Consider the following 14,541-nt stretch of genomic DNA (forward strand, 5'->3'; position numbering starts at 1 on the left):
AGAGGTCTGCCACAGGTGAGAGACAACAGAAAGGATTTTCTTAGTGGTCTGCATGGAAACAGTTGGCTGCTTTATAATTAGAATGTATATTTAATTTGGCTTGTGTTTTCATATCTAAAATACTGATAATCTGACAAAATCATAAAAATGATGCTGTTGATACCATTAAATAGACAGTATATGCAAAATATTTTACTTTTGAATACTCAGAGCCAAGTCACAGGAAAAATTCTCTGGCTCAACAGAAAGTGACATGCTTTATATTTCCAGCTGTTAAGTGTCTAAAGTGGGCTCACAGTTTTTTTTAAGCTAATATAAGTGACTGAGAATCAGATATTCACCAGGGAGCTGAAACTGACACTATTAAAATAGCAAATTCTGGACTTTTTTAAAAACTTTAGGAATAAACCCAATGTTACATATTGAGTATCCTGAATTTTAAGGTCACAACAGACTGATGAATGTCTGGTTACTGAGTTTTTCATGTGATGTGATTGTAATAGAAAAGGTTGATGAGATATTCAATGTCCTCTAAGGGAGAATCTGTCCAGTTTCAAAGATTTAACATACCAAATAACTATTATAGAGCTATAGTTCATTTATAATATTAGTCACATCAGTCATGCATCAGATATAACTCCAATACTTCAATTTATTTTGGGGTTCAATCAGTAAATGTATGATTTTGTGATACAGCTCTTAGATAGTTTACACTCTGTTATTACACGTTTAACACTTCCTATCCTAGCACGCCATTCAGTTTCACCCTAAAGACCCTGCTTTGAAGGCTGGAGGACTGAGCTATTGGGTTGCATATACACAGATAAGACTCAAAGGGATTCTTGACCCAGTCCCTTTCCTTCCCATTCACAAAGTGCCCTCTGACAATGTTTTCACTCATGCCTTTTTGACCTCAGTCTTTAGTTTGCCATCATCTTCACTTAAGGTTTGACAAGGTAATAATGGAAGACCCACCAGAAACAAGAACATTCACTCTTTCCTAAAGAGAGGGGGTGGGCACTTGTCTCTGCCAGACCCTGTCTGTGTGTGTCTGAAAGCAAAACTCAGTAGATACGCATTTATTGAGTTACTTATGTTGCATGTCAAAACTAGAATTACACTCAGCCTGAAGCCATTTAATCCATGAAACTGTGTTGTTTTAATTGACTCTGACCGTGTTTGTGGAATTAAAGTCCAGGTTTTTGCTGTGTTGGGGAGTTGCCCTGTGACTGCTGCTGGTCAGACGGTGTGGATGTCTGGATAAATAGAATGCAGTCCCTGAAGTCGACCTGTGCTGTGTTCATAATGTCCCAAATGGCAAAAAAGGAAAAGATGAGAAATACTGATAGTGTCAACTTGGGCTAAGTGAATAGAAATGTCTCTTTCACAGGAAAAGATCTTAGAAAGCAGCCTGAAGTGCTCAAGTCAAAGTGGGCTATGGAGAATAATAATAATAATAAGAGTAATATAACATTTCTGCTCAGTAAGCATTTTCTTTTTTAACGTATTAAAGTTCACTTTGCTCATTGTGAGAACTTGAGAAAGGGACACCCGCACATTGCTCTTGTCAGCATCACAATTTATTAATCATAAATTGAATTAAATGAATCAATACATTGAACTCATTATGAGAAAAAAAAACAACCCCCCAAAAACAAAACAGAGGTAATTCTCTTCCTAAAAATAACAAGTTTGGATGCAGTGGGGCGGGTCCAGGCTGTGGGAGTGGGAGGCGCGCCGAACTTTTTTAAAATGACTGGAAAAAAGCTGAGGCTTGTACCAGCTGCGAGGGACACAAGTCTTCATAAGAGAAAGAAACAACGTTGTAGTGACACGCTGGAGTACAGTGGACTAATAACAAGGTGCAACAGGCTGCTGCTGCTGCTGCTGCCGTGGAGTAACAACATCTGGCTGAACGGGGATGCACCGCTGGAGCCGGCAGATGCGCCGTGAAAATGTTTAACTCTGTCTCCAACAGCGCGGTGAGTTGGATTAAATATTCAGAATAAATACATGAAATAGATTTTTTACAAAAGGCTGTAAATTTCATGTCTTGGTTGAAAAAGTAAATAAATAAATAAGTAAATAAATAGAAAATGCTTTTGTCTACTTTCGTTAATTAGGTGGGGGCCTTAACTTTTTAAATTCCCATTTCACTGATTATTTACATTTTATTTCATGAATTATTATTATATTATTAATATAATAATTATATCATATTATAGGCTATATTATATATAACTACAACCGTATAATCATTTAGAACACATTTGAGCCCATTTCACCCAAACATACTATTATTAAATGTATTCATTCTGATCACATCTTGATAAAATGAAGGTTTGATACAGTAGGCTATAAAACTTACGTATATTATTTTCTACTAATAAACACGGATGGAAACCAGAAGTATGTTACATGCTTTGTTGTCCCCACATATTGTAATTATAACAGGAGATAATTAACGTTCAAGCGTTCAAGCTACAGTACAAACTAACTAGGCCTAAACCTGAAAGTGACTTAAACATGAGGTTGATGTTATTTTAAAAGGCTGTATGTTTTATCTAATAAGCTACCTGACATTAATTTACTATTGACATGAGGGATGAATGCTCGCCAGTTTTTATATAATTTGGTTTTAGCATTAGGCTATATTCAATTGTGTCTTATACAGAGGTCAATTAAAAACAGTTCACTTTGTGGCCTAATGCGTTGCACAAATATTCGTTATCCGCCCAATATCCAACAAAAGTATCTCTGTAGCCTACATCTTTCATTAAAAATCTAATAATCTGTCCAAATTGTAGCTAGTTAATTCCACCAGCATGTCAGCCAATGGTGCTTTTCTTTTCCCCCAGTATTTTATTTCTATTATAATAGGCCTACTTTCTGTCTTCACAAAATCATTTTTAGGTTTTTAAAATATATACGATATATTAATTAATGACCAGAGTTGTGCATATCCTAATAAAAGCTAATATAGAAAGAATAAATATAGAAAGAACACATAGCGGGTATTCACACTAATGAGCTGCTGGTTAAACACACCTGCGTCTGCATGATGGCTCGTTATCACACGCACGTGCGCAGCTGAGCGCAATTACACCCAATCACGTTCAGCTGTGAGCGCGTGCTGAAGGCCGGTGTAATGCTGTCATCACGAAGGATTAACTAGTTCAACAAGATGACAAAGTAGCAGAAAAGTAGCTTAAAGTGGTTAAACACCTCCTGCAGTCCACGGCAAACATGACCGTACATTACATAAAATAAAAGCAGACAAAACGTGTGGACAAATAAATAGTATTTAGAGAGGTGACCTTTATTAATGAGGTCATGTGGAAATGTGAAGGAGTTGAAGGAGACGTTATTCTACTGGTTGTCACTCCGGCCTGTGCGTCACTCCTCGGCTTGTCGCTGAGACGATGTCGGAGGTAGAAAGGGACTCGACGGAGGTTGTTTTCACTCAGCTACAACAAGGAAATATTTTTGTCGACTCAGTAGGTGTTTTCAATATCAAATTAACGCCTTTTTGTCTGAGGCCTCACTGTTTAAAAGGGACTAACAGGCAGAAAATTCCAGAAGGAAGGAAAGGTCGCATTAACATTTGAACTTCCATTATGCTAGCCAAACAAGCTCGTTTGAAAGTTTTAGACTTCGTTGAGATGCTAACAACCTCATAACGACGCTCTAAATGTTGTAGGCTAATTGAGGTATTTTATGAAGTCAGAAAAGGTTCTTTATAAGCTGTTGTTACATTATTAGTCTGGTTTTGACAGGGTTCCTCTGGGGGTGAAGATGCTTTCGAGGAGGACTTGTACTCTCCTTCGTCTCTCTCCTCTTCCTCCTCCGTCCCCGCTGGAGTCTCTCTGCAGGGGAAGCCACAGTGCACGTCCTGCGGCCAGGAGATAGTGGACCGATACCTGCTCAAGGTACACTCTCATAACCCTACATAATCATAGCTGCTAAAGGGCGACACGTCAACAATAGGCATATTATTAATGCAGCTGTTATACTATTCGGTCTTTCTAGTTTCTAATGGCTGAGGCTAATTTTGTTGTCAAATGTCCTGATTAAATATATTAAGACACCTATTTTTAACTAGAATCATTCACCACATTTCCCCGTTATGCAATTTTAAATTTAAGCATTTTACACATCTAATGAATAACTTCAGATCCCTTTTTGCTTCATGTTTCATTTTTTAGATTTGTTTTTTTCTTTGCAATTTTGACATTAGACTCTACAATGATGGCATAATTTGATAGTGAGGGGGGGACTGCAATAATTCTGATTAGTCTTTCCTCCTCTTAATATCATTTCCTTGTATATTTTTGCTTAGTTTTATAACTTTTAGGGTTTTTTGTATATAATGTTTGTTTTTATTTATTTATGTATTTGTGTATATGTTTAAGCTATTGGATCTATCTATCTATCTATCTATCTGTCTATCTATCGCATTACAGTAGTACATTTCTTCTTTGGGTATAGTACTCAACTTCCTTCAATAAAAAGTTGACTGAAAACTGCAAGTAAAATAATGATAATCAGCCATATAATCTCAATTTCTGCAGCCAATTTATTTTAGCAGTCGCTTTAATTCAGTCAGTAATAAGTATAACTGTCATTCTACTTATAATGTTGTGTAAAATTAAATCTTTGTTTTTTCCCCCCCTTTGCAGGTGAACAACTTGTGCTGGCATGTGCGCTGCCTGTCATGCAGTGTGTGTAATACATCACTGGGGCGCCATGTGAGCTGCTACATCAAAGATAAACAGGTTTTCTGCAAACTGGACTACTTCAGGTATGCCATCTCTAACATTATGTTATATTAAAAAAGAGATAAGATCAGAACAAGTGGTCTAAGTTCATTTGTATTTGTATAGTTTCATCGGTTTTACATACCTCTTCACTGTGCAATTGAGGAGAATAATGATAACTTGTCACATGGGGTACTTTGAAAAACTCTAGGGGTAAAAAGGTATGTGGCAGAATTCTAAAAATCAATGTCTGACCTTGAAGAGCAGGAAACATTAGTGGAATGAGTTGAAGTATTTCTTGGAGTAAAAGACTGATATGACATTTTGAGTGAATGGAGCTGGCTCAGGGGAATACAGTGTCACTAATTTTGTTCATATCTCTGTTCTGGAAAAAGAGGAAAATGTAATATTAAACCTTGATAGATATTTAAAATTGTATTTATTTGAAGTGCACCTCACCTAGAGAGTCTGTGTACACTTTACAAGTCAATAAAAACAACAGAATAAAGAAGCACATGATATTATGATGACAAGGTTGAGGTTAGTCATTTTAAAAACAGATCATATAATTGTAACAAGGTTTTTGTAACAATGGTTTGAGTTCCCAGCTGGTGAAATCAGGTGAGATCATAGTGAACATTAAGAATTTCCAAAAAAAAAAATCTGACAGACAGCCCTAATGAAGTAAATATTTTCCAATATTTCAGCAGTGTTGTTTATCTTTACACAAACCGTTCATTCATTGAAGACACATGAACAACCAGTTAATTTCATTCATCTATTATACACACTCACATTGCTTTTCAAATTTGAAAACATTTTTTATAACTTTGATTCTCAAACATTTGAACAGAATATGAAAGTAGTGTAGATGAAACTCTGAGGTGACATTTAACAGCATGTAGAGTGTTAATAATTTATGACAGATTGACCATAGAGGTTCATTATCAAAATGTCAAATAAACAGTCAAACAAGCATGTACAATGCAACAGGTTTACAGCCTGTCTCATGGAAAAGTGGCTGTGTTTGTGTTGGAGAGCATCTTTCTCTCTGTGTGTGTGTGTGTGTGTGTGTGTGTGAGAGAGAGAGTGTGAGTGTGAGTGTGTGAAACCCTTACCACACAGCTATTGCATAAATTAGAGCTAGAGGCATTATGAGTAGAGAATAAACAGGCTAATCTGCAATCTTGGTCTGTTATTATAAAGAACATGACTGTTTAAAAAAGTGGATACATTTGTTCCGAATGGATTGTGTTCATGCATTTTAAATAATTTAGATCCACACATTGGACACCTCTGCAAACACACACACACACCACACACACAAGTTGTACAGTAGTGAAAGTGTAACCTCCTCATCTTTTTAGTACAGCGTTAGGAACATGACATATTATATGGCATGCACATTAGCTGTGTATATGACAGAAAGCTTTTTGAATCCTACACTTGGGATTTGGGGCCTTTTAGACAAACTCAGTCAGCCTTTGTATGTTTCAGAATGTTGGTAGTGATGGTAGAAGTAGCAGCCTGCTCAAAATACCACAGTGAACACAGTCTGTTAAAAGTAAAAGTTGTGTTTACCCTACAAAGGACTACAGGACCTCACAGTGGTGGCAGAGTTTCAGTCATTGTCATAGTTTACATCAGAGTACACTGGTATATAGACAACATGACTGAGCATTTTGACTATCTGTTGTTTTCAAACAGTGACACAAAGACACAATGACAGACTGACTGATTCATTCATATAAATATTTAATTTTGAGGGATTCAGGCTTTCATGGGCAATCCAGTGTGTGGTGTGGTTTGTATGACTTGTTCTGAGCAATGCACTTATTGTTTTGCAGATGTTGAGGATGGTTTGAGAAATATACGTGACTGAAAGAAACTGAATGTACAATAACACGTACGGTGTTTCCCTCTGAAAAAGAAAGCTAGTAGAAGTTAGACAGTTGCATTAAATAGAAATATTAAAGTACCTCATAACTGTAAGCATAATACTGGAGTATACGTGGTTACATTTCACTATACCATATTCAGGAGGTTAATTTCTATAACTGCATTCATTTATCAGCTGACTAGTTAATTACTGAACCAGTACCACTCGCTTACTCAAGTCAAGTAAGCTACTTGTGCTTTAGGTTACTCAAATATTATCATTTAATGCTACTTGATATTCATATGCTCTTTAAAATGTGTCATAAAATATAATAAAATGAACTGAAATATGACTCATCATTATAGATTAAACTACCCAGCAGTATATGAGATATTTAAAATTAACATTCAAATGTAGCTTACAAAGTAATGTCTGTTACTACAATAATAATAAAAACAAGCAACATAACACAAATACATCTTTCATCACTAGGAGCAGCAGGTCCTCTCTTCCTCTGCCCTAAAAGCACTAGTTGACTTTCCCTCTTCCTTGAATGTATTTTTATATGTTTATCATCATTCTGTTTGTCTGTTCTCATGAGGGTTTGGGGGGGAGAGGGTCTGTGCTCCCATCATCTAACAAATAAGTCGATGTGATCTGTGAACTGTGGTCCTGCTAGTTCTATCAGGGGGAGCAACAGAAAACACATTACATTTGTGAGTTTGACAATGATTGCACTACTTTTTCTCTTTTGAAATGTGTTCTTTGATAACTCTGTATCACTGTTTGATGTGTTGATGCATACAATAACTAATGATCAAAGGTGGACATGTTGAGTGTAAAAAGTGGGCAACTACTTACTCACAATGTAAGTACTGGGACACAAAAGGTGTGTGTGTGTGTGTGTGTGTGTGTCATTCTAAATGTAATGATTCCTCCTCACTTTTTTTTGCGGTCTTGTTCAGGAGGTATGGGACCCGCTGTGCTCGTTGTGGCCGTAACATCCATTCCAGTGACTGGGTGCGTCGAGCGCGAGGCAACACCTTCCACCTGGCCTGTTTCTCCTGCACCTCTTGTAAACGCCAGCTGTCCACTGGGGAGGAGTGTGGACTACTAGAGAACAGAGTCTTCTGCCGGCCGCACTATGACATTATGATGGAGAACCTCAAACATGCTAAGGAAAATGGTGAGTAGGATGAATAACATAAAGCATAGGTTAGGTGGATATTTGACCTAATTTGTAAAACCTACTTCAGTGTCTGTAACAATCTCATATCAAAATAGAGTATATTGCAATCATTTTAAATCTGTTTTTGTCACCAAAACACAGTTTTTTTTAAAGCTCTTACAAAAATGTTGAATGTTCATCATAAAACATTTGCAGAGTAGATTTATCTAAAAATTTGAAAGCTACATTATATAGTGTGAAAGTTATGGCAGGGATGTGGTATGTGTAGTTCACATACACACATGTAAGAATGACCAAAACATAAAAGTAGTAAATCCATTGCACTACTTGTTGTCGTCAACTGGGATACCTTTTTTAAGTGTGAGCCCAACAGGGATTTTAACAATTAAAGAAACATACAGTTGCAGCAAAACATGTCAGATGATGCACGCTGATAATCTTTGTAACATGTCCTGTGTCTTGTCCTCAAGAGCAACCAAAGACAGAGGAAGATGAGGCGGACAAAGATGGCTCCAGCACTATGCCCAGACCTGCTAAAAGAGCAAGGACCAGCTTTACTGTTGACCAGTTACAGGTAGCGTCTACTACTGTGCATGTGCATGTGATTACTGCTGCTGTGTTTACTGGACCACTGTTTCCCTCTGATATTTGTCAGTATGATTGCTGATTTCCACACAGGTGTTTCTCAAATAATGTTGACTGAGATTTGTATGGTCAGAAGCAAAAACTCCAGATGAGTGTTACTGTTCCTCTGTGTCCACAGGAAGTGTAAATATGTTGGGCAGAACAAATAAAAAAGCCACAGATATTTAGTCAGCTTGTTTGATGATTTTCTGCCCTCTAGTGGCAGTTTTCCACCAACCATGTAAAACATGTTTCTCCTGTCAACTCCATCTCTAGGTGATGCAGACTCAGTTTGCTAAGGATAACAACCCTGATGCCCAGACTCTGCAGAAACTAGCAGAGAGGACCGGACTCAGTCGCAGGGTTATTCAGGTATGCCAAAACTGCAACTTTTGCTGTCAGGAAATTTCAACACATTGTAAAAAAGACACAGACTTCATTCGGTCATGATATATTCTCACAGTGGAAGACTGATAGATTTGTGCAATAATTCCAGAAATTCCATGGAGTCGTGAGGTTGGGCTCACCCACTATATTGTATATGTCTATACATTAAAAATGTGCATGCACATATGTAACTGACCCCAGATGAGTCAGTTTAAATCTAGAACAGCTGACCTCCCCACTACTGTACAGATGACACAATGCATGTAAATTCATCTTATGGCGACATTACTAATCCACTCTCCATTTCAGGTTTGGTTTCAGAACTGCCGAGCCCGTCAAAAGAAACACATCAGCCCCCATCCTGTGTCCTCAACAATGATGACATCACTTGCTCCTGGTCAGCTGACACCACCTTTGATGGAGGATCTGCAATACACAACCTACATTTCTCCAGATGCACCCCTTCTCACTACATTGACTTATATGGATGGTAAGAAACACACACTCATCACTGTGGTAACCAAGATTTTAGCAAGACACCAAATATTGTTTCACACAGAACCAGACCAGTGCTAACAATATGAATACACTAAAGGAAAAAAAGTTGTATAGTCTCCATGGTGGTTCCATGAATGTATCATTTGTTTTTCTTTTCCAGTCCAAACTCCAGACTCACTTTTGCTTCAGCCCCTCATGTCTCATCCACTGACACAACAGCCAGCCAGCCACGCCTGACTGACCGCACGCCTCTGAAGAGGTGAAGCTGATGACTGGTCAAGGAAAAGAAAAGCAATCTTTACTGTTTAATACAAAGCAATCCTGTGAGAGTTGGATGAGTTTAATTCATAAACCGTCCATGAAATAAGAGCACTGAATTGGTTTAATTCACTGTGCCTAATGTGTGATCACACACATCAAAGAATCAACCAGTTCACTGAATTGATATGATTTAATCACCAATGAGAAGCTGAAAATGTCAAGTAAAGTATTTGTAAGATGAAGCTTTTGTTAATATGTATGTGTTATGAATTTCTTTGTGTTTAATTTATTTGGAGAATATGATGAGATGAGGCACTTTGTTGGAAAATGATGTAAACAGCTTTGGTTTTCACTAGGAGGTTTGTTTAGGATGTATTTGAGAAATGTCAGTTTTTGAATTTAAAAGAACATGAGATTTGTGTTTGTGTATGAGACTACTAGATTTTTTTTTATTTTTAAGATTGGGTAGATTTTAGATTGGCTTATTCTGCAAATTGAAATGACTGGGAATGGTACATGAAGAAAAAGGAGAAATGCTCCTGTTCCTTTCTGTCTTACAGTGCAAGTATAGCACACATCAAGTATGGACTGTCCTGTATTCTCCCCTTGCAATCACCAACCCTCTTTCTCAACACCAGCATTTCTTCAGATGCTTTTCAGTAGACCTTGTGTAAGCACAGACAAACAGCAATACATTATATGATTTGTGAGTGTTGAATGCCACTAGAAGCCATGTATGAGCTACTGTACACGCTGGGAATTGACTTTTCACATTACACTTTGACGGATGGGAATTAAAGTTCATGGCTGCAGCACAAAGCCTGTGTGTCTTATTAAAATTCATTTTGCATTTCCTGGGATCATCTTTGCAAAGATGGTGTCAGGGCTAGAATGTAATACCTCAGTAAATATACTTTGTTACTTAGTTACTTTGCAGATAAGGCTTTACATAGAAATCATCTGATCAGTTAATAAATTATGATCTTTTAGTTTTTGTTCCTGTCCTCTCATTCTTTTATTTCCTCTTTCTCACTCAGTTCCCCACATTATAACCTCTTCCACTTTCTGATGTGTTTACTGAGTTTGTGATCCTCGGTCCCTCACTGTTTAAAATGTGTTTCTTGCTGACAGACAGACTCTCCCTTGCATTAATTTGATCCATAATAACATAATATCCATCCATAATAACAGTTAATGGGGGAAATAAACATTAAAAGAAAAGTCTTATTGAATGAAGAAATGTGGGTGCACTTTAAGAGATGTAGAAGGTATAAGAAGTATTTTTTTAACAGTTAGCTCCATCATAAAAAACACTGAATGAAAAACGTCTTAAAACAACTGAAATCTAAAAGAATCAAGAAATTAAAGCTACCTTTTACAAGATTTTCATTAAAATCACAAATTAGGATAATGCACATTTTAATCATCTTTTCAAATAAAGAAAGATTCATTTAAATCTAGAAAGAGCTGAACTGAAGTTAAGATTCTTACCTTCAATCACGTGGTTGAAGAGCTCCTGATGGTTGTCCCCATTGAACAGAGGTTCACCCACCTGGAACTCATAGAGGATGATCCCCAAGGCCCACCAGTCCACAGGCTTACCATAGCCCACCTGTAGTATGGCGTCTGGGGCCAAATACACAAGAGTACCCGCCATCTAGACTTACCTCTTCATCACTGAACTCCTGGATGATTCTCCTGATTGTTGGTTTTTGTAGATCTTTCGCCATGTTCACACAGGACTAGTGTTTTGTTACAAATGAATGAATTTGATATATAGCAGCCCTGACCTAGCCAAGCTACATTTTTATTTTTAAATAATTTCTGACAACTTTATGGACCCTGGTTAACCACACTTTTATTTTGTAGTAACTTACCTTCATACATTTCATTTGAATTGACTTCCTGTCATTGCCAACTTCCCCTCCAGTCTTGCTCATCATCTTTCCCTTCCTGTTTGCCAGATGGTCTAAGTTCTCTCTCTTAGAATAACTTTTTTAGTTACTTTAGTTGTTAGTGTTCCTCATTTTTGCCTGATCCATTATATACTGATTATTATATGCTGATGTTTGCCTCATCTGCTCTACTGTCTGCTAATTGTGTTAGAGACTTCAAGCATCACACTGGCAGACTGGAAGTCCTTTATGTGGCACTCTTGTCTTGTACATGACCACATCCCATCTCAGTCAGGATATGAGTAAACTGGCCTCATCCCTTTTTGACCAAGGGTTTAATTTGGGCTGCAATATGGGTCCCACATGGGTTTATCCACAGTTTCCATGGTGGCCCGACCTGTGTTTGCCCATATATGAAACAATATGGGGTCCGTACAATTTGCCCTGTTTATGCCCAAGCCTGCTTAGCCCACTTATATGGGGCTTATACATTCAGCACATGTGGGCTTCACATGTGGTTGCTGAAACCATGTGGGACCCTCAAAACAAAATTTGCCCTGTTCAAGCCCATGCCAACTCAGTACCCAAGTAGTCGGCATTTAACCCATGTGGATATGCTGTCTGGGTATTACAGTAAATCTAAACAGTACATTTTTTTCTGCACATTCCTACTATTCCTTCAAGTGATCAGTGGAGAAGTGATAACACTCCCACACAAGAACTGGGTGTGGAAAGAGATGTGGTTGCATTGACTGCATTGCAATGATATGCAAAGCAATGCGTTTTTGCACATTGAAGCTGACAATGTTCTGACCCATTTTAATAGCTGCCCTCTCAGTCCCTGACAAAAAATTAAATGTGGTTTAACGATAATTAGACATTTTCCACTAGCAAAACATCAGATGTTCTCAGAAATGTGTATGAAAAGCATTTAAAAAATCTGAAGTTTTAATTCATGACCCTTTATACACTGAGATATCACCTTGTCAATCATAATGTAGAATGATGTGGCCAACCTACACATCAACTGCAAGTTCTTGTCAATAGGAAGAACATTCTCAACATTGCATGGTCTGTTTGCTGATAATTACTCCATGCTGGTTAGAATAGTCCAACCACAGATCTGTTCAGAAAATTGGCAGCGCTCTAAATATCAGTGATTTTGTTCATTTCTGATACTAATTAACAGCAAATAAATAAAATGGCCCATAGCCTTTATTGACTCTTTAACTTCACTGATTCATAACAATTTTATTTTAAAACTGAGTCATCATTAACCATAGATCCCACCCTCACATTTCTGATGATGTTTGCCTAAAACAAGTTTCAGTTACTATTGCTGCAATCCTTTAGTAGGAGTGGTTATGCTGATTTACGCAATATAAGATTAACACAATGCTTACTCAGTAAATCTTATGAGGAATACTCATGACACTTCCTCATCGAGTCCACCTTAAATAAATCTCTGTACTTCTCCTCTTTGTGTAGTGCTGTGCCGCACTAAACAGTCAAGACAAGAGGCTGTCAGACATGTACCACCAACATCGATGGGATTTCTCTATAAGGTAAATAATTGTCTTTATATTCATTAGAAATAACTCACGATTACATCCATGTAGATTTCAACTCGACACCTACTCAAGTGTAGGCAGCCAAGTGGACTGGTTGGTTCAGAAGTTAGAAAATTAAATACCATTTTTCTGATTCAAACTCACTTCTGATTAATATTTTCTTCCTTTTCTAACAGAGATGGGACCAGAGACAATGGACAACAAAATTGGATACTGCTGTTCTTCCAAGAAGTTAGTCTTCTGTCCAGCTCTCCCTTAGTTCAGCCACTACTGCAGTGAAACAGGGAAGCTTGATTACTAAACTCACAATTAGGATTTAATAAAAAAAGGAGTTACTATGGAAATAAGTAACTGGAAGATTCAACGACGAAAGGAATCTCAGACTTCCTTTTTACACTTTGGAACAAGAAAACAGGAACAACTGTACAAGAGATACAACTCAAGATCCCAGGTAGGTTGAATCTTTACTAAGTTGTAATTTTAGTCAGAGCAGTCACGAGTATGCTAAAGGAGCAATGTGACATCGAGCCACTAGATGTCATACTAGACAAGAGCTGGGACAAAAACTCAACGTGATTATATATGGGATGTCATCACGTACGTAGAACGTCATGACATATATGGAATGTCATTTATATGCGACAAATTGTCAGGAAGTTGATCAGAAAAAACCCCATCATGGTAAGGTGTTAAGTTGTCCTACTTACAAATGCAATAATTGTATTTCAAACGGGCCGTGCTATCAGCTAGCCTGTTAGCGTCACATTGTTGCTGTGCGATGAGCAATCTACTGTTTTGTAATAACTCGTAAATATAGCATCAGGTTTTTCTAGTCGGGCTACGGCTTTAGTTAAGATGGCGTCTACAACCTGATGGTGTCGTGCTAAACTTTTAAAATGTGTGTGTGGGAGGGCAAGTTACATCCATCGAGCAACTTTTAAATGCATGAATCTATGACATATAGTCAGACAACTGTTGTTTAAGTAGCAAAAATAATTGGGAGAACTGGATGGGGCCAAGGGTTCGCTGCAGCCCTAACACATGTAATCTCACTCCAAACTTTTCATGAAATTTGAAAGCCCTGATATATATCATAGCATTTCAAAGTTAACTGCAATATTATATGAAGTCAAAGATCTCCTAAATCACTATATACCTTGTACTGTTCTTTCATACATTACATCCTGTGTAGATGTCATTACATCCGGTGTGGATGTCTCTCTCCCTGTTTCCTGTCCACCTCAAGGCCATATACTATCTAAAAAACTTGAAATTAATCTTTTCTTTTTTTAAAAACATGATCTCACAGGAATATCTATATTCAAGAAACTATTAGTGAGGACAATGCACAACATTGTATCACAACGAAGGGACTTTAACCATGAAATATACATTACAATAAATATAGTGTATTCTCACATTGTCTTATTATGAACTTTTAATTCTTAGGCACAGGTCTACAGCAACCCTTCTGAACAAC

At 37.4% G+C, this 14,541-nt stretch overlaps 1 protein-coding gene across 1 annotated transcript; it reads left to right on the top strand.

Moving 5' to 3' along the window:
• Window positions 1-3,422: 3,422 nt before the first annotated feature.
• On the top strand, window positions 3,423-9,601 carry LOC128368516 (LIM/homeobox protein Lhx8-like). Its single transcript, XM_053329352.1, has 8 exons — window positions 3,423-3,497; window positions 3,777-3,929; window positions 4,680-4,801; window positions 7,602-7,822; window positions 8,296-8,399; window positions 8,726-8,821; window positions 9,146-9,326; window positions 9,495-9,601. The coding sequence occupies exons 1-8, from the start codon at window positions 3,423-3,425 to the stop codon at window positions 9,569-9,571; spliced, it is 1,029 nt and encodes a 342-aa protein (XP_053185327.1). The 3' UTR covers window positions 9,572-9,601.
• Window positions 9,602-14,541: the final 4,940 nt, after the last annotated feature.

Source organism: Scomber japonicus, chromosome 12 (genome assembly GCF_027409825.1).
Source record: "Scomber japonicus isolate fScoJap1 chromosome 12, fScoJap1.pri, whole genome shotgun sequence".
NCBI lineage: Eukaryota > Metazoa > Chordata > Actinopteri > Scombriformes > Scombridae > Scomber > Scomber japonicus.